Below are 25,693 nucleotides of genomic sequence, written 5' to 3' on the forward strand. Positions count from 1 at the left end.
TACCATCTATTGCAGCGCGCAGAGTACATGTTTCCTGGAGCGCTGTCTTCAGCGTTCTCTTGACCGCCTTTACTCCTGGAGTGTCGCCAATGGCTTCCATTTTTCTGCCGAGAAGACGGTCTGTATTAACTTCTGGCGCTACAAAGAGTTTCTCCCACCGTCCTTATGACTTGGTCCCGTTGCTCTCCCATTTGTGGAGACAACAAAATTTTTAGGTCTTACATTTGACAGGAAACTTAGCTGGTCTCCACATGTGTCATATTTGGCTGCCCGTTGTACCCGTTCTCTAAATGTCCTCTGTGTTCTCAGTGGTATGTCGTGGGGAGCGGATCGAACCGTCCTACTTCGCCTATATCGGTCGATCGTCCGCTCCAAGCTGGATTATGGGAGCTTCGTATACTCCTCTGCACGGCCATCCATCTTACGCCGCCTCAACTCCATACAACATCGGGGTTTACGTCTTGCGATCAGAGCGTTTTATACTAGTCCCGTCGAGAGTCTTTATGCTGAAGCTGGTGAGTTGCCACTTACCTACTGGCGCAATAGACTGCTTTGTCGGTATGCCTGTCGGCTACTGTCAATGCCCGACCACCCGTCTTATCGTTCCTTTTTTGATGACTCTCTCGACCGTCAATACGGGTTGTATACTCTGCCCTGCTACCCCCTGGAGTTCGCTTTCGTCGCCTCCTTCAACACCTTGATTTTTTACTCCCTGCAACCTTTAGAGTGGGTAAGAGCCACACGCCACCTTGGCTCCAGGCTCAGGTTCGCATTCACCTTTACCTCAGCTCGCTCCCAAAGGAGGTTACCTCCGGTTCGGTATACCACTCCCGTTTTGTCGAACTTCGTTTGAAGTTCATTAATATGACCTTCATTTATACAGATGGCTCTAAGACCAATGACGGGGTTGGGTGTTCTTTTATTATCGGGGCACAAAGTTTCAAATACCGGCTCCATGGCCATTGTTCGGTCTTCACAGCTGAGCTCTTTGCCCTCTACCAGGCTGTTCTTTACATCTGCTGTCACCGACATTCTGATTATGTCATCTGCTCCGATTCCCTGAGCGCCATCCAGAGCCTCAGTGATCCGTATCCGGTTCACCCTTTCGTGCACCAGATCCAACGCTCTCTTCAGCAGCTGGTGGACGACGGTTCTCCGGTTAGCTTTATGTGGGTTCCTGGCCATGTCGGTATCCCTGGGAACGAAGCTGCAGATGCCGCGGCCAAGGCTGCGGTCCTCCAGCCTCGGACAGCTTCTTGTTGTGTCCCTTCATCAGATTGTAGCAGGGTCATTTGTCGGCACATTTTATCGCTGTGGCATGCCGATGGGGCTGCACTTATGGACAACAAGCTTCGGGCCTTGAAACCTCTTCCCGCAGCTTGGACGTCCTCCTCACGCCCTTCTCGGCGGGAGGAGGTCGTTTTGGCCCGATTACGAATTGGACACTGCCGGTTCAGCCATCGCCATCTGCTGACGGCTGCGCCGGCACCGTTCTGCCCATGTGGGCGATTGCTGACGGTCCGCCACATTTTAACGTCCTGTCCGGATTTTAACACACTGCGTCTTGATCTTGGCCTGGCAGGTACTCTAGATGCCATTTTTAGCGGATGACCCACGAGCAGCTGCTCGCGTTCTTCGTTTTATCAACTTGACAAACCTCTCTAAGAACGTTTGATTATGCTGTGTTTTTTTTAAAAAAATCCTATGCCTGTCAGTCTGTCTTTTATCGTGTTTTCCCTTTTAGTTGCTGTTTTAAACTTGTGCCTCGCGGTGCATTCCTAACGTAGCCTGGGTGCTAATGACCATTGAAGTTGTGCGCCCTAAAACCACAAAAAAAAATGCTGGAGCATAGAGTGGAATATGGAGGGAGGGGGAGGGGGAGAGAGAGAGAGAGAGAGAGAGAGAGAGAGAGAGAGAGAGAGAGGTAAAGCTGATAACTTGATGTGAACTGGAATGTTTGTGGGCACCTGTGAACTGCAAATATAAAAACAAACTGGAGGGAAATAACTTGGCTTTAGAAAGTCATATGCATGATGTGGAAAAGAAAAATGGTGTCTTTATTGACATCTTTTCACTGTGAACAACAAAGAGAAACAAACAAAACTGGGTGTGACAATTGTCTGCTGCAGGTGCAGATCTCCTAAGAGATATTATCTTTGTAAATTTTAGGGCCTACACAATTCAATAATGATTAGAAATCTGTAGCTTTCATTGGAGAAAAAAAAAATATGAAATAGCCCATATACCATTTCAGCTTTAAGGTCAGATGTTTTGTCCCACCATACTGCTCATTACTTTTTTTTAAAAAAAGAGCTCATCCACCAATGTCATTACCTCCTCTTTTTCTTCTAATCACCATCTTCGTGCAGTAAAATAAATGCTTCACATGTGAAGACTGAGAAATCCTCTTCTTCCCTCATAATGTCAGCCATTGAAGTTGTAATTAAAATGCTATCTTATAACAATAATAATATGGGAGCAATGTTGGCAAGTTATCAGAGCTAATTGTGATTCCACATGGCTGAACCCCTTGGCCCCAAGCCTTTCGTTTGGTATGGATGAGAAGGAAAATGCCAATGCATTGGCATTCAGTGTTCAGCCAAATCCAGTCACTGTCCTTAGTTGGCCTTCATTGGCTTACAGTGTACGTGACCTTACACTACCTTGACTACAGTGGATTTTATATCTTGCTCAGTATTAATAGTTAACAGTAGGATCTGCCTGTCATGGTCTGAGAGGTCATTGACTGTTATTTTCGTAATATAATTTTGTTCAATAGACCTTTCTACAAAGATATTATCAATGACTGACTGACTGTGAACAATTAGCTACCCTGGTTAGTAAGTGTACAGCAGGAATTAAGTTGAATGGTAGTGTTACTGACTGTAATAAATTCTTACTGGAAGAATTTTTAAGAAAATGTACTTTAAAATCACAACCAGTATTTCTTTGCTTTTTGCCAAAGAAGCTTAAACGTCATTTATAAATAGATTTAAATTACCTGCAGGTGCTTGGTGTATGCTTACTGTCATGAATGATGTATTACAAACTTTTATCGCATATGCTTCCACATGTTGTTTTCTGTTCTTAAATTCATGACAATTCCTGGAGAATGTGTGATGTGCCCCTTACCTGTTAATGCACACGGGCACATGTATCCTGGAGTCTCATATCTTGAAGTTGTGAAATATGCTGGTAACTGGTTCTGTAAAGGATAGTGCCAAATGTAGATCTCATAAATGTGGATTTTAAAAATGGCTCCTCCTACTTTATTCACACTATGTTGTTGTTGATGGCCAGTTCTAGTTTTACAGATCACAGTTTAAACAGGTGAAGATATGCACATATCTTCCTTCATCAATATATTCAGAAGAGAAATTATTCAAGCATTAATCAGAGTTGCAGTATTTGTTGAACTTCACAGCAGAATTAGTTTAATGTTCCACAAATCATTTTGCATGATAAATTGTAATGCTGTGAAAAGTCATATTCATATCCCAATTTAATTTATAAATATGGCTACATGCTGAAAATTTGTAAGTTTTTGCACTTGACATTATTAGAAATTCTTCTGCAGGATAGGAGTAGTTGTCAAGGAGAAACTTACAGTCTATACAGTAAAAGGCATTTAACAGCACACACAGTATAACTTGCATTACAGTCACCGAAATTAATGACACTGTTCAGTAAATATTAGTTATCAAGCATTAACACTTTGAGGTTATAGATACGAAATACAGATGTCACACAGATGTCAGAGCATGACTTTTCACACAAGATGTTGTATATTGTATAGCTCAACCAATAATTTCGCTCCAACCAACATAGTTGCTTCATGTTTGCTTGTCCAAGCTGACATAGAGATGTTACTTGGTACTTCGTCGGTTGCAGATTGGCTAGGGGAGGGATCACTATTTAAAGAAAAGTGTAAGAACATGTGAATTCTGAAACTTCCTAATGTTTTGAAAATCTGCTAGGTTAGATTTTACTATTCTGCATGGACTTTAAGACTGAGTGGTTCCTGTACTGCTTCCATTATTGACAGTAGATTGTGATACTAGAACTGTCTTCTTTATTTGTTCATGTACCCCTCTTTTTGTGATGCTGTTGGAAGCAGCTCATACTCAGCTATTTCAGTACTTGACAGTGAAATCTCAGTATGGGTAGAGAAAGATGTCGTGCCAGGTCACATCTGTTATGTCATTTGGTGAGTTGTCATAACAATGCTGTTGCTGTGGTAATCAGTCTGGAGAATGGTTTGATACAGTGATCACTGAAAGTCAATCTGGTGCAAATATTTTCATATGTGCATAACTACTGCCCCTTTCATCCATTTGAAGCTTACTGTATTCATACCTGGGACACCTTCTAAAATATTTACTGTCGACATTTCCCTCTATTACCAATTTAACTATTCCTTGATGTCACAGGATGTGTCATGAACACATCGCTCCTATTAGTCAAGCTGTGCCATAAAGCTCTCTCTTTTCTCAATTTGAACCAGTACTCCATTAGTTACTCAATCTACCTGTCTAATTATTTTATATAAATAAAATAGAAAGAAACATTCCACATGGGAAAAATATATTAAAAACAAAGATATCATGACTTACCAAATGGGAAAGCGCTGGTATAGGCACAATAATAAAAAAAAAAAAAAACCCACAAACACACACACAAAATTTCGAGCTTTCGCAACCCCCGGTTGCTTTGTCAGGAAAGAGGGAAGGAGAGGGACAGATGAAAGGATGTGGGTTTTAAGGGAGAGGGTAAGGAGTCATTCCAATCCCCCGAGAGCGGAAAGACTTACCTTAGGGATGGAGGTGTGTGTGTGTGTGTGTGTGTGTGTGTGTGTGTGTGTGTGTGTGTGTGCACGCGCACGCGCATACCTGTCCTTTTTTCCCCCAAGGTAAGTCTTTCCGCTCCCGGGATTGGAATGACTCCTTACCCACACCCTTAAAACCCACACCCTTTCATCTGTCCCTCTCCTTCCCTCTTTCCTGACGAAGCAACCGGGGGTTGCGAAAGCTCGAAACTTTGTGTGTGTGTGTGTGTGTGTGTGTGTGTGTGTGTGTGTGTGTGTGTGTGTGTTTGTGGTTTTTTTTTATTGTGCCTATCTACCAGTGCTTTCCCGTTTGGTAAGTCATGGAATCTTTGTTTTTAATATATCTAATTATTTGCATTGTTTTGAGATATTTGAAACAATTCTATTCTTCTAGTCTGTACTATTTATTGTCTACCTTTCATTTTTCATATATTGAAGCACTCCAAACAAATACCTGTAGAAAAGACTTCCTAAAATATTTGTATTCATTATTAACATAGTAAGAAAAATTTCTTGAAAAAGATTGTTTTCAATCTAAATTTTGTGTCCACTCTTCTTCTGCTATTGTCAGTTATCTTGCCGTTCAAATAACAAAAAGCAGCTATTACTTTTGGTACTGATGTCCGTCTTAGAACTTCTTTTCAAGATGCTATCCATTTTGTTCAATTGATCTTTGATGTCCTTTGCCATTTCTGACATGATTACAATGTCATTGGTTAACCTTAGTTTTATTTATTCTCCCGGAACTGGAATTCTTTCCAAATTTTTCCTTAGTTTATTTTCATGTCTTTTGACTCTTAGAAATACAGTCTGGTTTCCATACAAGTTGTAAATAACATTTTACTACTTGCCTTTAATCCCTGATAACTTGAGAATTGGAGAGTGTATTCAGCATTGTCAGATCTTTTTCTAAATCTAAAAGTGTTATAAATGAGAGTTTACTTTTCATCAACCTATTTTCTTCGATAAATCAGTATTTCTTCCTGTGTTCTTAAATTTTTCTAGAACTCGGAGCCATCATCCCCTAGGTTGGCTAACACCAGTTGCTCCATACTTTTGTAGCCAGTTGTGTTAGTATTTTACAGCCATGACTTATTAACTGATAATTTAGTAATACTCCTGCCTGTCAGCACTTGCCATAGGAGTATCACAACATAACACTTTTGTGATGGAGCCTGGATCCCACTGACTCGTAGCCAGTACGTGAGACAGACTCGGGCTGAGTTGCAAAAGTGTTAAAATATACTTACAGGAAATCATTGTACTTGTTAATCTGTAGAATGAAAGAGTAAATTTAAAAGCAATAGAGTAAAGACAACACATCATAATGTCCTGTTACTTCTTACAACCACTAAAGTAAAAAAGAATGCTTTCTAGTAATTAGTGTTTTCTACGTGGTTAGGGCAGCATAAACCCTTAATAGATTCATAATAGATTCATTTACTCCTCATGACTGCGAATTTTTATGAATTTTTTATACCAGAAAATTACATGAGGGAATGAATGTGTGGGGATGTCTGTTAGAACGCAACCTTAGCAAAGTTTTATTGTATACAGCTTTGATGTTGTGTGTGTGTGTGTGTGTGTGTGTGTGTGTGTGTGTGTGTGGTTTTTTTTTTTTTTTCCTTCTTCCCAAAAATTGTTGTGAATGATTGAAAAGAATTTCTCATGAATGTATCTCATGACATTAGGCTGGGAGCAATGTAATAGTTGCCTACCACTTTCATGAAATGAAATGTCCGAACTTTTTACTGCAAGAATAGTGGCAGTCATCTTAGGAATGTGATAGTTGAGAGGCAGTGGATTAGAAATAATGTGCTGAAAAATCAAAGTATCCAAGTGAATATTTTAGGGGGAAGATATCACTAATAGCAGTACCATGTGCCAGAAGCTGAATACAATGCTTCATATTGTAAGAAATTTAGTCTTTATACTCCTACTTTGCAGTACATGGCAGAGTAGGCATAATGTGCGGCATTCTGGTGCTTTCTTTACTATTTGGACATCTGCTCTTTTATTAGAATTCCTGTCACCAAGAAAGGTAGGATATCTTGAATTTTTTTCATATTTAATGACGCAGATGGGATTAGATTAGACCCTTTTAAGGAAATTTCTCTTCTTTTTATGCTCCAGTCATAGAAAAATAGTGTTACCTTTTTTAAAGACTATTAAGAATGATAATCTGTTCTGTTAGTGAGCCAGAAAAATTCTAAACTGAGAGTTTTTGAACCTCAGTATGTAGTATAATATTATAAATAATGTAATATATTTTAATGCAATACAATATAATGTCGTAACAGACTTTTAGCTCAGTATGTTAACTATGGGAAAAAGTTTCAGATTTTATAGAACTGTACGGTAAGGAAGCTGAGAGTTATCATTGTGCTAATGTAAAATAGTATGTACGTTGTACTTATGAATGTCATTTTATTATTGTAAAGAGTGTAATTTGATTTTGTTTCCAGTTGGTGGGACTGACAATTTTGGTTTTTACTATTTTACTGCTCACTGACAAGACATCATACCTGAGCATAACTGAAGATGATGGAAATTATTATACAGGCTTATACATTCTACTCGCAGCTGGTGCACTAATATTTATAGTTGCATTTTTGGGCTGTTGTGGAGCATACAGGGAGTCTCCTTGTATGCTTGTATCGGTAAGTTAGATTTGTTTTTGAGTATCTCTCTGTCTCCTTTTTTGTTTAGCTATAATGTGATCTGCTGGATATACTCCCATAACAGTCACAGTTGATTATGCTAATATAATGAAATTGAAAAATAAAAACTAGTTTCTTGTTGGCTGAGTATATTAAACATCGCTATGATGCTCACATTGATAATAAAACAAATCTATAACAAATATACTTGTTAACGTATGTCTCCCCTTTGATTGATAAGAGTTTGACAGGCAATGCTCAATAACTGGTTAGTACGGAATTTCCATGGCTTCATGCTAAGTCCTAGTCATGGCTTTGGCCAGAATCCATTTACTATTAAACAATGTGTGATGTGTTACTTCGTAGATTAACTTGGAAACATTTATTGGTGGACCTGACTAATCCTCTGCTCTGCTACACTATTAAGTCAGTCTAAATAAGGGTTACCAACTTTGCTTCGACCCACGAGACTGGGTTAAAGTTGTCACTCCTACTGAATGCCCTGTAGCAGTCAAACTATTTTGAGACACTCTGCTCAGTCTGCCTAGTTTGGGAAACATACACTGCAAAGTAACTCTGTACTACACACAACTGATTTTATCAACACAATAATATACTCCAAAAACAAAACAAGATAACAGTTCAAAAGTAAAAAATGCATAAGGACAAGTTAAAAAGCCACACTTAAAGTATCCACAGAAACACTATCTTCAGCTACCTAACGGCTCTATGCTCTGCAGCGCATCCTCTTCCTATCCGCACTTGCATGCCCACTAAACTGCAAGACGTGCCTGGAAAACTGGCAGATTAAGCAAAATTTCACACTCGCACAGAGGAATGTATTAGAACTTCTTGAAAGCTTTCCGTACTGGGAGAAAAACTTTATTGATCACTCACAATGAACTTGATAAGCTCAACACTCTTGAAGCATCACTTGTTCCACAAACAGCCCACTACTTGCGTCATTCATTCCCAACAGCTTTGCACAGACTCCTCAGTTTTGTGAGTTCGTAGTAGTTCCACTGAATTATTTTTAAAGTGGAGCTTACGGTCTGAACTTTTGATAAGTTTATTTTCAATAGTTGCTGCAAAACATGCCATCATGAGAAATCTCTTAAGCCAGGAAAATAGGCAGTCACTACAATTCATTCAACAGGATTACAGAAAGAGCTATCCATTGTCTCCAGGTTTTACAAAGCCCCTTTCTCCCGGATAGCAGAAACTGGCTCTGATGCACACTGTAGCCAAGTGGACAAGTCTCCAGGTGCTGTGAAAGATTGTGGGATAGAAGCTGAGAATCTGACCTTCACCAATAAATTTAATTTCCTTGGCAATTTTCCAGTAGGTCTCATTCTTATGACTTCCCCAGAATTGTATTTTTCAAATAATACAGAGTTAAACTGCTTTAGATAGACAACTGATTAAGAGTCACCAGAGGTAACTTGGTGACAGTCAGTGTATTTACATGCATCACATCATAGTTGGTTGTTTGATGAATCAGCTGCACACCAGCTAAGGAAATTATGTTCCTCCAATCTGCTAGCCTTCAATTTCCCTTACAACCAAACTGTGTGGAGTAGTGGATGTCCTGAGTTTACTTATGAGGTAAAAATAAGAACCAAAGGTTAACAAGCAAATGGTATTATGATGAAGCAGTGAAGATAATTATAGCAATATATTTCCACTTTTAGCAGCAGTGTTTTCCTCAGTCATGAATAAAGTTATTGTATAGTTATATAGCCCAACAGAGATATCATCCTGCTGCAGCAAATGCTGTCTGCAACTACACAGGTACCCACAAATTAACACATGCAGGTGCCAGACATATTTTACAGACTGCCAGCAATGAAACCAAAGTCAAATTGCAAGTAAAATGTTTAAGTTCAGGAGCCTCTGCAAAATGGTAATATTGCAGCAAGGGAAAAAGGATTTGTTGTTGTAAGTTATCATTTGGAGATAGTGGCAGAAGTTCCCGAGTTCATTTGATCTTTCCATTTCAACAACCACAACGCATGAGTCAACTGGATGGATCTTTGGCAAAGCCAGGTAACTGTTGGTTACTGCTTTACCAAAGGGAGAGTGTTGGTTACCTATCCCAGTAAAGCAGCTCCGATAATTGAGACCTTTGCTGACTAACATTTAGTGCTGCACAGGATTCCAGTTTCTGCCATTGTACAAAAATCCTCAAAGAGAGTAATCTGAGTGTCCTTCAATTATCAGGAAAGATTTTTACTGCTTCAGTAAGCTACCACAGTGTAACCTGATGTTGAATTGGAAATCTGGTTTGGTTTCTTGGAAGTAGGAGAGTAATCATCTGCTTCCAAAGTGAGTTCAGTAGGTACTCTTATAATCTAACTCAAGTAGAACCTGTATGACAGCTGTCTTTCCTGTAGGAGCAAAGTGTAAAGTAAGTCTTAATCAGGGGGGAGGAACTATACTGGTGTCAAATTGATCCTCAGAATAATTTGTTTACACAGCTACTTAAAGTAATTATTTTGCTAGTGCTTATTTTAAATTAATTAACCGGAATACCATATCATTGTCAAATTCTTTCTTTTAAACAGTTTGTAACCAGTGTGTTATAACTAGGAATAGCACAATAAATACATCACAGTTCTATGGTTTGACACAACTCTGATAAAAATAATTCTGTTAACAAGTGCCAAGTTATAGTTGAACACTTTATGGAAAATCGTATAAATTGACGGTGGTTATACAAATGTCCAGGAAGTGTTAAGTGAAATGCAGAATTCTGGCAGAAATAAGAAGTCCGTTGACATACTAAGCCAAGGGAATGTTGAAATGAAAGTTCCAGTATAGCACTTGGATTCAAAGTCCAGAGCACAGCTGAATCAACAACGAATAGCAGGTCCACTACAGAGTAGTGCTTCAGAGTTGTAGAGTAGAAACGTAGCATGATGAGAACTGGCTTGTAGGCATCAGGAGCAGTGTTAAGTAAGGTTCCATAGTTAATGGAGCCGGCGGCTGAGGTCGCTGTATATCTTCGGTGGCGAGTCGCTGTGTTCTGAAGTGTGTGCACAAGAAGGCAGCCGGGGATGTCAGCAGCGGGCCGCGCACGGAAAAGTGCGGCCAACAATGTATTTGTCGGCCGCATGAAATGGAGTGTGCCGCTGCTTGGTACAGAGATGTGATAGTGGTGGATATCACACCCCCTTCCCCCTTGGGGAAGCATCTGCTGCGAATGAACGGCACATTAATAGGCTGTGGGCAAAAGGCATGTATAAGTCTGGTGTTACTGTGGCTGTATGGTTTGGGATAGGATAGGAACTAGGTGACTGGTAATTGTGGGGGACGGAAATAACTGTTGGGGAAACTAGTCAGGGACAAAGTTGATTAGCATGTCACAGAACCTCCTGGTCTGGAAACTGCACCCTGAAAACCTTCTAGCCCCGGTGCTGGATGACTGTTTGCAGAATCCAGGCTGGTCGCTCGTGAAATCCTTTTACCCAAACCAAGGTCCCAGGGCTGAGCTTGGGTGCAGGCAGCAGTGATGCTGGCTGTGGTGTTGATATGAACAAGCTGAAGATGGTCCATGGCTGCAATCCGTGGAGAAGCACTGCAAGGCTATTGTCTCCGATGGGTGTGGACCTGTAACTGTTCAAAAAAATTAATTAATTAATTAATTAATTAATGATGCATTGGTGGAGCGATCCTGGAGGTATTTTTTCATCTGAGTTTTGAAAGTGCGAACCATTCTCTTGGCTTCTCCAATTGATTGTGGATGGAAGGGGGGTGTTGGAATGTGGCAAATGCCATGCTGGGTACAGAAACCACCATACTCCTTGCTGCAAAATAGTGGACCGTTGTCAGTTTCCCCTGCGGGCCTGGGGGGTTAGAATTTGCCCAATGTATTCGTGCCTGTCGTAAGAGGCAACAAAAAGGAGTCTCACGCCTTTCGGCCTTTATATGGTGGTCCCCTGTAGGGATATGCCTTACATGGTGCATTGTGTCCATCGTGCATTGAGATCTTTAGCCCACTTCTCGTCGTGGCATTACAGTCCCGCTCATCCTTCGTCTCTTGAGCGAGGACATTTTCCTGGCTGTGTTTTTCTCCACCCACTATGCAGTGTCGTTTTGTGTGCCTACAAGGACCATGGAATTCTTTGCACCTCATATCCAGCACGGTAGCCAGTCTGTTGTGGTGGGGCTGTCATGTACCCTGTTGGTTGTAGCCCCTGACCACACAGGGATCACTCTGCTGATGGCTGCGTGGCTAACTCCCCACGTATGCCATGGAGTGGATGCCCATCTCCCTGGGGCATCGGGACTCCCGGAAATGGCCATCGTGTCAGGTGGCCCTTGCTGAGGCTGGTTGGTCAGAGTGGGTGGCATCAGGGCGGATGACACGCCATGAAGCGTAGTACGTCATCTCTTGCTGGTGGTCTGCCACCAGCAGTCTCTAAGCATGCAGTGTCAAACTTCAATGCTAAGAAATATGACCCCAAATCGTTACCATCCCAGGCCACACCATGGGAGGAATGCCAGGCTAAGGATGGCAGTGCAGCTTATTCGCCCTGGTACCTTTTACGTACGAGACTTGATGGGAATCTTTCATGTCAATGAAGCCTCAGTTTTTTGTGGAGCATTTGGAAGACAAGTTTGGGAAGGTGGAGGCCTTGTCCGAAATGCAGTCGGGGTCAATCTTGATCAAAACAGCATCCTCTGCCCAGTCAAGGGCATTACTCGCTTGTGACAAGTTGAGGGATGTTTCTGTACCTTCACGCTCCCATAAGAACCTAAATATGGTCCAGGGTATTACATTCCACAGGGACCTTCTTTTGCAGTCTGACGACGAGCTGCATGCTGATTTAGAGCAGTGAGGTGTTCATTTCGTCCAGTGCAACCATCGGGATCTGAGGGATAATCAGGTTGCCACCGGTGCCTTCATCTTGGCCTTCGAGGATGACACAATACCTGTGAAGGTCAAGGTGATGGTCTGCTACTGTGATGTCAAGCCATATATCCCTACCCCGATTCGGTGCTTTAAGTGCTGGAAGTTCGGCCATATGTTTTCCTGCTGTACTTCCAGCATCACATGTTGAGATTGTGGACATCCATCACATCCAAACACTCAGTGTCCCCCCCCCCCCCCCCCCCCCCCCCCCCGAGGGGGTCCACAACTCTGTGGATACGTGTGTAGCGAGCATGGGACCCCGAGATAATGTGGCCTTCCTTCCTTTCCGGGCTGCATACCTTCCCTTTCCCCATCCTTCCCCATCCCCTATCTTCGCCCCTCCACCCCTCACCTCTGGCTCTTTCCTTCCCTTTCTCCCCATCTGGGAGTATGGTTTGTGCCTACGTCCGGAGACGGACGCTCGAAAATGTAACGCATTCTTCGCCTTCTTTGCTTGTATGTCTTCTTCCTTCCTTTGTCCTTCTCTTTTCCTTACCTCTTCTCCTTACCCTTTTCTCCGCTGCGGCGTTTGAAACCTCTCTTCTTTCCTTTCCTTTCCTTTCTCTTTCTTCCTCCCTGTGTGTGTCTGAAGGCCGACCCACACATTTTTGTGCGTAGCCGGTGACGGGGTAACGCGTAATTCCCCGCCCCGGGTAGACAGGTAGGACACGTACGTACCCCCTAGTAACGGCCAGGCCCAGGGAGGGGTGATTACCCGAGCTGATACCTTCCGAAAGTGCCGATTGGTCCCTCCGTCCGTTTGTCGGGAGGTGTGATGATGATGATGTTTGGTTTGTGGGGCGCTCAACTGCGTGGTTATCAGCGCCCGTACAATTATCCAATCTTTGCTCAGTCCAATTTCGCCACTTACCTGGATGATGATGAAATGATGAGGACAACACAAACACCCAGTCATCTCGAGGCAGGTGAAAATCCCTGACCCTGCCGGGAATCGAACCCGGGACCCCGTGCTCGCTAAGCGAGAACGCTACCGTGAGACCACGAGCGGCGGACTGTCGGGAGGTGTGACCTGAGGTGTGAACAATCACCTAAGGCGGGAGTGCCCTCAGAGAGGGCCCCCACAAGGGAGGAGCGCGCCATCGGAGACGCCGGAAATCATGGGGGATTCGTCCGCAATGGTTTCCTCACCTTCCACTATGTCTGCTCACAAGCGTAAGTGTACTGAGTGTCAGCCACAGACGGTTCTTCCATCGTTGCCGTAGTTCCTTGTTGTTTCTCGGTCTGACGAAGGTCACGACTTCTCCACGGTCAACCCTTTCATTATTCAGAAAGGTGTCGACGCAATTGCAGGTCCTGTAAAGTCTTGTTCCATATTACGGAATGGCACCCTGTTCTTAGAAACACACAGTGCCCTCCAGGCACAACAATTGCTGCGTACTTCTCTGCTCCACACCTTCCCTGTCCGGGTTGAAGCGCACCGCACTTTAAATTCCTCGCGTGGAGTCGTTCATACACGAGCCCAAAAGTCAGACACCAAGACTTCGAAAAAAGAGCATACTCGTGAAGATTTTTTACATACCCCAACTTCACAACCATCGGTTCCTCCTTCACCTAAACATCATAATTCCAAGAAGGCTACAAAGAAACCCAGTTCATCTCCTTCCCCGCCAAGGCGTGTCCCATCTACAGCACCACCTGGTGGAAATCGCCCTCGGCCGTCCTCTGTGTCGCCGAGGCGCACTGCTGGCGGCCGATCAACCGGCAGATCGCTGGTGGCAGGAGCTGCTCCTGAACAACCTACGGATCAGGATCTTCTGCCTTCGGCTGAATGCCATTCCATGCTGTCGGTCGCAAGCTCTGAGCAGTCGTTGAGTTGACAGCAACCTTGGTCACATTCCTCCATTTTCTGTTCACCCTATGTCCATTATCCACTGGAATATCCACGGCATTCGAGCCAATCGTGATGAATTGTCGATCCTCTTACGATCCTACTCGCCGGTCATCTTCTGTCTTCAGGAAACAAAGCTGCGTCCCCATGTCCGCTTTGTTCTCCCTCATTTTCAGTCCGTCCGATATGATCTGCCCTCTGTTGAAGGCACTCCAGCCCGTGGAGGACTCATGATTCTTCTCCATGATACTCTCCATTATAACCCAATCCACTTAAACACTTCCTTCCAAGCTGTAGCTGTCCGTCTTTCCATTTCTGGATATACCTTTTCTCCTTGTACTGTATACATTCCATCGTCCACACCAATGGCACGAGCTGATCTCCTTCATCTTCTTGGTCAGCTTCCACCCCCCTATTTGCTGGTTGGGGACTTCAATGCCCACCACCCGCTTTGGGGAACTCCACATCCTTGTCCACGTGGCTCACTATTGCTAGACGTCTTCCACCAAGTGGATCTAGTTTGCCTCAACACTGGGGTCCCTACATTTTTGTCTGCCTCCACGACAAAATTTATCTCATTTGGACCTTGCGGTCGGTACTGTTTCGCTAGCTCGGCACTTCGAATGGTTCGCTCTTGATGATACACACTCGAGTGACCACTTTCCATGTGTCCTTAGACTGCAGCCTCAACTGCCATATATGCGCCCGAGACGCTGGAAGTCTGCCCAGGCCGACTGGACACTTTTTTCGTCTCTCGCGGCATTCGATGACCGTCACTTTCCCAGCGTCAACGATGAGGTCACACATATTACCGACGTTATTCTTACAGCTGCGGAACGTTCAATACCACGCACCTCCGAATTGCCCCGGCGCCCCCCAATTCCTTGGTGGAACGAGGCATGCCGTGCCGCAATATGTGAGCGGCGACGTGCTCTCCGCATTTTCCGCCACCATCCTACTTTGGCCAACTGTATCCGCTATAAGCAGTTCAGAGCGCGATGCTGTCATGTCATCCGCGATAGCAAGAAGGCAAGCTGGAAATTCTTTATTAGCTGATTTAACACCTTCACTCCCTCCTCGGAAGTTTGGAGTCGGCTTCGACGGTTCCCAGGCGCGCCTAGTTTCTCCCCGGTCTCTGGGCTAACTGTCGCGCATGATACATTAGTGGACCCCGTCGCAATTTCTAACTCATTGGGTCAGCACTTTGCTGAGATTTCGAGCTCTTCAAATTACCTGCCAGCGTTTCTCCCGAAGAAACGTGCAGCGGAAGTGCGACCTCTTGCTTTCTCCTCTCAAAATCGCGAAAGCTACAATACTGTTTTCTCCATGCGGGAACTCCAACATGCACTCTCTTCTTCTTGCTCCTCCGCCCCAGGACCGGATGGTATCCACATCCAAATGTTGCTGCAATTATCAACCTATAGTCTGCGTTACCTCCTTCGCCTTTATAATCGAATTTGGACAGACAGTACTTTTCCCAGACGATGGCAGGAAGCTATCGTCGTTCCTGTTCCGAAACCTGGAAAGGACAAACATCTCCCCTCTAGCTATCGCCCCATTTCTCTCACGAGTAGTGTCTGTAAGGTTTTGGAGCATATGGTGAATTACCATTTAGCTTGGTGGCTGGAATCCCGCAGTCTTTTAACACCTGCCCAATGCAGATTCGGAAAGCATCGTTCTGCAGTTGACCATCTTGTTGCTGTCTCCACTTATATCATGAATAATTTTCTCCGGAAACGCCAAACAGTAGCAATATTTTTTGATCTGGAGAGAGCATACGATACCTGTTGGAGGACAGGTATCCTCCGCATACTGTTCTCTTGGGGCTTTCGAGGCCGGCTGCCCCATTTTCTTCGCGAATTTATGGCAGAGCGCACATTTAGAGTGCGGGTGAACACTACTCTCTCCCGTACTTTCTCCCAAGAAAACGAGGTACCCCAGGGCTCCATGCTGAGTGTTGTACTGTTTGCCATTGCCATCAATCCAATTATGGATTGTCTCCTTCCTGATGTCTCAGGCTCCCTCTTTGTGGATGATTTTGCGATCTACTACAGCTCTCAATGGACCAGCCTTCTTGAACGACGTCTTCAAGGATGTCTCGATCGCCTCCACTCTTGGAGCATCGACACCGGCTTCTGTTTCTCTCCCAGTAAGACCGTTTGTGTTAATTTTTGGCGCCGTAAGGAGTTTCTTCTGCCCTCCTTACATCTAGGTCCTGTCAACCTTCAGTTTTCAGACGTCGCTAAATTCTTGGGTCTTATGTTTGACAGAAAACTGTGCTGGTCCTCCCACGTTTGCTACCTTTCGGCTCGCTGTCTGCGATCCCTCAACACCCTCCGTGTCCTGAATGGTACCTCCTGGGGAGCGAACAGAGTGGTCCTTCTCCACCTCTATCGCGCCTTAGTGCGCTCGAAATTGGACTATTGAAGCCTAGTCTACTCCTCTGCTTGGCCGTCTATTCTTCGGCGTCTCAACTCTATCCACCACCGTGGATTACGTTTAGTGTCTGGAGCTTTTTACACCAGCCCTGTGGAAAGCCTTTATGCTGAGACTGCTGAACCTCCGCTGTCCAATCGGCGAGCAGTCCTTCTGAGTCGTTATGCAAGCCATCTGTCGTCCATGCCTGCTAATCCAGCCCATGACATTTTTTTCGACGCCTCCTTTGATGTAGGGTATGCAGGCCGCCCCTCCTCCCTACCACCACCGGGAGTCCGCTTTCGTCAACTGCTCCATTCTCTTTCCTTCCGCTTTCCTAAAACCTTCTTGACAACTTGGGGTACAGCACCGCCTTGGCTCCGTCCCCGGATCTGCCTGCTCAGAGACCTTTGTTGATTTCCCGAGGATGGTACCCCTTCACTTGTTTATCGTCGGGCATTTGGTGCTCTATGTGCACAAATGACGGACGTCACATTTATTTACACCGATGGCTCGAAAACATCGTTAGGTGTAGGGAGTGTCTATATTGTTGGCGACACCCCAAATGACTTTCGGCTTCCTGACCAGTGTTCGGTTTATACTGCGGAGCTTTACGCTGTTCTCCAGGCTGTCCACTACATCTGCCGCCATCGGTGGATACAGTACGTTATCTGCTCAGATTCTCTCAGCTCTCTCCTCAGTCTCCAAGCTCTTTACCCTGTGCACCCTCTGGTCCACCGGATTCAGGACTGTCTGCGCTTGCTCCACCTGGGGGCCGTCTCGGTGGCGTTTCTCTGGCTCCCGGGACACGTTGGTATCTGCGGAAATGAGGCGGCCGATATTGCAGCCAAGGCTGCAGTCTCTCTTCTTCGACCAGCTATTCAATCGATTCCCGTCGCCGATCTACGGAGCGTTTTATGTCCTCGTGTTGTTCTTTTATGGCACGCGCATTGGTCGACACTTCCCCAAAATAAATTGCGGGACGTGAAAACTCTTCCTTGTGCTTGGACGTCGGGAGGAGGTAATTTTGACTAGACTCCGGATAGGGCACTGTCTTTTTAGCCATCGACATCTTTTAAGCGGTGATCCTCCCCCACTCTGTCCCCACTGCTCTCAGCTGTGGACAGTAAGACACCTTTTAATTGAGTGCCCCTATTTTAATCCGTTACGCGCCCGTCTACAGCTGTCGCCTGATATATCGTCAATTTTAGCAGATGACACGCGCTCGGCTGATCGCGTTCTAGAGTTCATTCGTGCCAGTGAAATGACGTCAGTCATTTGAAGTTTTTTTTGGGACAACCAACCCCCTTCTGTAGTGGATATTTAAGCCTTCCTTCTGCTTTTAGTTTCTCCAATTTTATGACTTTCGTTCCCATTGCTGCTGGTTTCCGTTTTCGGTTTTTTACTGCTTCCTAAGTCACAGACCGGGCGCTAATGACCATAGCAGTTTTGCGCCCGAAAAAAAAAAAAAAAAAAAAAAAAAAAAAATGACCTCAGTGTTCCCTGTCTCCCATCTGTGTCAACTGCAAGGAGAACATCATTCACCTTGCTCGCTAGATGGCAGGATTTTACAGAAAGAGAGGAAAATCGTGGAATAAAAGATATTGGACCAATTGACCTACACTGAGGAACTTTGAGTGCCTTGGCTATGACATCCTCTTACGCCGCCGCTACGGGAACAGTTGTTGCCCCATCAGTTTCCCACATTCCTGTTGCCTCTCAGAACCAGAAGACTACTTCTGTCCCCTTGACGGTGGGGGGCACTTCCCTCCCTGTTACTCCCGCACCACCTACTTCGGGAGCACCCCCTCAGCCCCCACCCCACCCCACCCCACCCAGCCATTGGGGATATCAGTCCCTACTTTTGAGCCAGAGAAGCGTAAGTCTTCTTCGGCTTCTCTCACTAGGAAGGGGTCCCTTGGGTCAACCCTTTCCCAAGTTTCTGCTAGTGGGGAAAAAAGACACCCACCAGTGGCTGAAGAGCCCAAAAGCAGCTGGTTGTAGGGCTTCACGCTCATCCTCCGTCCTGGAGACTGAATCAGTGAAGTCCTCCCAGCCAAGGAAACACAAGGAGCAGTGAGAGAAATCCAGAAAGAAGGTCCCTAAGACCAAGGGAATTGCAGTGGCACCCACACCACCGCAACCTATAAGCTCTAAGTCTGCGGACAAGGTGGAGAGTCTGGTGTCCGCTGAGGACCTAGATCTTGCTAGACCCTCAAGACACAATGGATATAGACTGATCAGGTAAAAAGTAGATGGCAACAGGTGACCCTGAGGAGTAAATTGCCTCATTGAATGTTCCATGCCTTCCCAGTCTCACGATGACATCTTCCTCCGGTGGAATTGGGGCAGTTTTTTCCACCACCTGGCTGAGCTACGGCAACTGTTAAGATTTACAGCTGCTTTCTGCATGGCCCTCTGTGGCCATAAGGGATACTACAGGGACCATAGCGACTATAATTGACTGTCAGGTGGAGTTTGCGTTTTTGTCCTAAACTCAGTCTGTAATGAAACTGTGCCCCTTCAAACCCCTCTTGGAGCTGTGACTGTCAGAATAAGGATGTCACAGGAAATAACTGTCTGCAATGTATATCTTCCTCCAGCTGGAGCAGTATCCCTGAATGTATTAACTGCACTGATTGATCAACTCCCTAAACCTTTTGTACTTTCGGGAGGTTTTAATGCTCATAACCCCTTCAGGGGTGGCACCATGCTTACTGGCCAGGGCAGAGATGTCAAAACTGTACTGTCTCAGTTCAACATCTGCCTCTTAAATACTGGGGCCGCTACACATTTAAGTGTCTCTCACGGTAGCTACTCACCCATTGATTTCTGAATTTGTAGCCCAGGACTTCGCCCATCTATCCACTGGAGAGCACATGATGACCTGTGTGGTAGTGACCACTTCCCCATCTTCCTGTCACTGCCCCGGCATCAGGCTCCCAGGTGCCTGACCAGATGGGCTTTAAACAAGGCGGACTGGGAAACTTTAACCTCTGCAGTTACTGTTGAATCTCCCCCCACATGGTAACATCGACGTGATGGTTGGGCAGGTGACAACAATTGTTTGTGGCAGAAAACACAGTCCCTTGCTCTTTAGGGCGCCCCTGACAAAAGGCAGTCTCTTGGTGGTTGCCGAAAGTAGCTGAAGCAATTATGGAGCATCGGTGATATCTAAAGTGGCATAAGTGACACCCTTCCCTGGAGCAACTCGTAGCCTTTAAATGGCTCCATGCCTGCATTCGTCAACTTATGAAACAATGGAAGCAGGACTGTTGGGACAGATGTGTGTCCACCATTGGGTGCCAGATGTCACCTTTCCAAGTTTGGGCAGAGGCCAAACATGTGTTCGGGTACCAGACCCCAACAGGTGATCCTGGTGTTAACATAAATCGCGTGTTATCAAGCAATGCAAATGTGATTCCTGAGCACTTTGCTGAGCACTATGCTTGACCCTCTGCATCGGAGAATTACCTCCCAGCCTTTTTCACTCTCAGATGGCGACTGGAAGGGACAGTCCTTCCATTTATTACACACCACAGTGAACCCTAAAATTCCCCATTTACAGAATGAGAGCTCCTCAGTGCCCTTGCACATTGCTCCGACACAGTTCCTGGGCCAGATCGGATCCACAGTCTACAAGCCACATCTCGTCGTCATCTTCAACGGGATCTGTTGTGATGGCATCTTTCCATCACAATGGCAGGAGAGCACCATCATTCCGGTGCTCAAACCTGGTAAAAACCCACTTGATGTGGATAGCTATTGGCCCATCAGCCTCACCATCATTCTTTGTAAGCTGCTGGAATGTGTGGTGTGTCAGCGGTTGGGTTGGGTCATGCCCTAGAGTCACGTGGCCTACTGGCTCAATGTCAGGCCAGCTTCCGCCAGGGTTGCTCTACCACTAATAATCTTGGGTCCCTCGAGTCTGCCATCTGTACAACCTTTCCCAGACACAAACACCTTGCTGCCATCTTCTTTGATTTATGAAAAGTGTAAGATACCAGCTGGCGACATAATATCTGTGCCACATTATACGAGTGAGGTCTGAGGCCTGCTCCCGATTTTTATCCAAAATTTCCTGTTGCTTTGAACTTTCTGCGTCAAAGTTAGTGCCTCCCATAGTTCTCCCCCATATTCAGAAGAATGGGGTCCTGCAGGGCTCAGTATCTAGTCTCTCTCGATTTTTAGTGGCCATTAATGGTCTAGCAGCAGCTATTGTGCCATCTGTCTCACCTTCTGCGTAAGCAGACTACTTCTGCATTTTGAACTGCTCTACCAGTACTGGTGTTGCTGAGCAGCGCCTACAGGGAGCCGTCCCAAAGGTGCAGTCAAGGGCTCTATCCCACGGTTTCCAGTTTTTGGCTGCAAAGTCATGTGTTGTGCACTTCTGTTGGCGTCGTACCATTCATCCAGAACCAGAACTTTACCTTAATGATGATACATTCGCTGTAGTGGAGACATATTGACTCTTAGGACTGGTTTTCGATGCCCGATTGACTTCACATCCTCACCTTCATCAGCTTAAGTGGAAGTGATGTCAGCACCTCAATGCTCTCTGCTGCCTGAGCAATAATAATTGGGGTGCTGATCGCTCTCTGCTATTGCAGCTCTACAGAGCCCTTGTTCAATCCCGCCTTGACTATGGGAGTCTGGTTTATGGTTTGGCGTCTTTGCGTTTTCTCTACCCAGTGCACTACTGTGGCGTTTGCGTAGCGACAGGAGCTTTTAGAACAAGTTCAGTGACCAGCATCCAGGTGGAAACCAGAGTCCCTCCGTTGCAGGTTATGCATGCACAACTGCTGGACAGTTACATTGCACACATTTGTAGTTCTCCTGCGCATCTGAATTACCGTCTCCTTTTCCCACCCACGGCGGTTTGTCTCCCGCATCGGCAGCCCAGGTCAGTGCTTCCAATTGCAGTTCATGTCCGATCCCTTCTTTCCGAACTGGAGTCCTTGCCTTTACCACCTATACTTGAGGTCCATCCATGTACACCTCCGTTGTGTACACCTAAGACGCGGCTTTGCCTGGACCTTTCGCATGGCGCTAAGGACTCACTTAACTATGCAACTCTCCACTGCCACTTCCTCTCGATTCTTGACATATACTGAGGCCATGAAGTGGTTTACACAGATGGCTCGATGGCTGAAGGTCATGTTGCCTTCGTGTATGTCCATGGAGGACATATTGAACAGCATTCCTTGCCTGATGGCGGCAGTGTTTTCACTGCCGAGCTGGTGGCTATATCCCATGCTCTTGAGCACATCCATTCATGCCCTATGGAGTTGTTTCTTCTGTGTAATGACTCCTTGAGCAGCCTACAAGCTATCAACCAGTGCTACCCTTGTCATCCTTTGGTAGCGACCATCCAGGTGTCCATCTGTACCCTGAAATGGTGCAGTCGTTCAGTGGTGTTTGTCTGGACCCCAGGTCATGTCGGAATCCCAGCCAACGAACTTGCCGACAGGCTGCCCAAACAAGTTACATGGAAACTGCTTGTTGAGATTGGCTTCTCTGCATCTGACCTGTGATCAGTACTATGCCGCAGGGTTTTGTGACTTTGGGAGACGAAATGGCATAACCTTAGTACGCACAACAAACTGTGTGCCAGTAAGGAGACTACGAATGTGTTTGTCCTCCATGCGGGCCTCTTGCAGGGACTCTGTGGTTCTCTACCAGCTCCGCATTGGCCATGCTTTGGTGACACATGGCTACCTCCTGCGCCATGGTGATCCACCTCAGTTTCGGTGCCGCACCTGGCTGACAGTGTCCCATATCTTGGTGAACTGTCCTCCTTTGGCTGCCCTGCAACGTCCTCTTCAGTTACCGGACTCATTGCCATTAATTTTATTTGACAATGCCTCATCAGCTAATTTAGTTTTACCTTTTATACGTGACGGTGTGTTTTATCATTCTAGATAAGTTTTCACACATGTCCTTTGTGATTTTATGTTTTGCACACTAATACTTTTAGGGTGGATGTTTTAATGTGTCGCAGAGTGGCTGGCTTTTCCTTTTTATTCTCGTGGTCGGCCAGCCATGGTCATCTGCTCTATTGTTTTTACCCATTCTACCTGTTTCTTGCTTCTCTCTGTGGTTTTCTTTTCCTGTTGTGACCGTAGTAGTGTTGGTTGTCCTAGTGTCATTCTTCTGGTTTTTCATTTCTCCTGTTATTGTGCTGTATGTCTCCTTTCTTTTCCTGTTGTGTAATTGTTACTGGGAACAAGGGACTGGTGACCCCCCCCCCCCCTCTAACCATCCATCCATCCATCCATCCAACCAACCAACCAATCATTGTCAGTTAAAAGTACTTCTGGCTGACCTTCAGTTACAATTTTTTTTCCCCCAAGGCTGTGGTGGTGGTTGATATGGCATTGCATTGAACAATGTTGAGAAATCAGGAGTAAGTGTTGACCACTATCAAGAACATGGTGTTAAACACGGGCCCTGCAAAATCAGTGTTTACCCACTCCTAAGGGCAAGCACATGGTGACGAAGAAGCAAATGAGTGTCTTCGGGCTGCCTGCTGGTTTTGGCAGGATGGACATGTTTAGGTGAGTCGTTCAATCTCCTGGTTCATGCCCAGCCAGTAAGTGAAACTACAAGCCAAGAGTTCAGTGACCTTGGTACGATAGTTGCAGGATGTGCTTACGTAAAGAATAAGGAATGGTTACTCGTGGGTGTTAGTCATTGAAAACGAGTAGAATGTAGAATTACTCCATTGATCAGCATGAGCTGATGGTGGGCATTAAAAAGCTGATGGAATGCCATGGAAGCCGTGGGAGGTTGTTAGGACCATCCATGAAGTATGTGTGTCCGGGCTTGTCGGAGTACCTCATCAGTACTGGTTGTGTCTGCAACCCGGGAGCTGGTTATGATAAAAGAATCTACGGAGGCATCTGCTTGTTCGATGTGAAAACACTGAATTTCTTCTTTGCCCAACTCTGGTTTGGGTCTCCATGGAAGGTGGGAGAGGGCATGAGTGTTGGCATGCTCAGTTGTGCTGTAGAAGTGAATCTCATACTGGTAGTGCGCCAAAAGTGAAGCCCAGCACTGGAGGTGGTTAGCAGTCCTGTCTGGAATCTTCACTGCTTGATTGAATAAGATCAGTGGTTTATGATCTGTGTTCAGGTAAAACTTAGTACCATAAACAAACACATGGAATTTCTTTAATGCAAAGATGATAGCCACAAATAGAAAAAGAAGCACTGGCTATCTGTGTTGGGTGCCAGTAAATGCTTTCAATCCATAGGCCACAGGTTGCTCAGAGCCATCCACCTCCCTGAATGCCAGGACTGCTCAGACACCTGTATCAGATGTGTCCGCTGCAATAACTGCTTTGTTGGATCAGAACATTCGAGGCATAGAGACGTCAACAACTAGGATTTCAACCTGTGGAAGGTGCGCTCGCAAGTTGGTGTGCTGCTGTCCACTGGAAAGGCACCCACTTTTTTTTCGTAACTGGGACAAGGGGGTGGTTTCTGTTGTTGCTGTGGGTTAGAACTTACCAGTAATGAAATATCCTCCCCAGAAAGGAATGAAGTTGCTTAAGTGTTGTTAGTCCAGCAAGTTTGAGTGTAGCTTTGACACGTTTATCCAGAGAACGAATGCCTGAGCTGGAAATGAGATGATTGAGGTACTCAGTCTCGGGCTGGAAAAAAACCTTTTTCTCTTCTGCATTTTAGGCCAGCCTCCCTTAAGACACTGGATAAAGATTTCAGAATGTGAAGGTTCTCCCTGTTACAATGATGTCATCTAAATAGTTAATGCATCCATTCACTTTGAATAATAATTGTTGCAAATACCGCTGAAAAATGGCGGGGGTACGTGCTATAACAAACATTAGGCATTTCAAACGATAAAGCCTGTGCAGGATGTTAAACGTTAAACTGTTGAGATTCTGCATCAAGGGGAAGTTGGAGATACAAATCTGATGGGTCTATGTTAGAGTAGTGGGTCCCACCTTTTAATTTTGACAATAATTCTTCTGGCTTCGAATAGGATATGTCTTAATCTCCGATTGGGTGTTGACAGTTACTTTAAAATTGCTGCACAGGTGGATCTTTTCCGATGGCTTTTGCAATATGACTAGTGGGGTAGCCCACTGACTAGAAGGAATAGGTTGTAGAACTGAAATTGGAATTAGATGGTCAAATTCTTCCTTTACTTGGTCTCTCGACTGCAAACACAATGGCGCGAGCTCGAAATTACTGAGATCATGCATTACGTTTCAGTGTGTCGGGTGCCTCAAAATTGTTTACGGTGTCAAGTTCTGGGGTGAACAGGTTCTCATAATCCTGTCAGTGTCTTTAAGTCCGAGTATAGAACATCTTCGGCTAACAAATTCACGTAATCATCTACTGAAATTCAAATTTCTGAAGAGAATCAGGTCCAAACAAGTTTTCAGCAGAATCACTGTTAACGACTAAGAAGGTAATGTGGCTGGTGAAATTATGATATGTCGCTGGCAGTTTAACTTGATGACCACATACTGATATGATTATCATAAGCCATTAGATGTCTCTTTGTTTCTTGCAAGTTTTAAATATGTACCGTAATTCAGAATGCTCATGGCTGTGCCGATGTCTACTTGTGATTGAACTTGTTTCTTTGTAATTAGCACTTTTTACAAGAAGCGTATTGGAGGTCTGTAGTGGAGTTTTATCTAGTAACCATCTGTTGGGTAGGAGGCTCTCTTGCCTGATAGGACTTATGACTTAAGGAAGCTAACTGGCCATTGACAGAACAGTTTTGGCAATTGGTTCATTTGTCAGGACAGTCTTCACATTGATGTTTTTTAAAATAATCCGGACATGAAAACAACCATTTTGGTACCCAAGACCAGTTTGATCGGCTCGAGCAGGCTGGAGGACGTGGTTGGTTAATGGTACAGTGTTCTGCCTGTACAGTTGCTACATCCAAATTGCCATTAGTGTGGCATTGGCTGCTGGCTCAGATGTGTTTGCCTTAATGGCTGCTATGTTGATTCATGACTCCTGTTTCTTATCTGCTGCTCAGGTCACTTC

General features: G+C 45.1%; 1 protein-coding gene across 1 annotated transcript in view; it reads left to right on the forward strand.

Annotated features, from left to right (window-relative positions):
* LOC126184629 (CD82 antigen) overlaps positions 1–25,693 on the forward strand; it is an 84,677-nt gene that overhangs the window by 35,574 nt on the left and 23,410 nt on the right. Inside the window, exon 2 of the mRNA XM_049927101.1 lies at positions 7,291–7,485. Within this exon, the coding sequence (XP_049783058.1) occupies positions 7,291–7,485 (195 nt within the window). The remainder of the gene's footprint in view (positions 1–7,290; positions 7,486–25,693) is intronic.

Source organism: Schistocerca cancellata, chromosome 4 (assembly GCF_023864275.1).
Source record: "Schistocerca cancellata isolate TAMUIC-IGC-003103 chromosome 4, iqSchCanc2.1, whole genome shotgun sequence".
Lineage (NCBI taxonomy): Eukaryota > Metazoa > Arthropoda > Insecta > Orthoptera > Acrididae > Schistocerca > Schistocerca cancellata.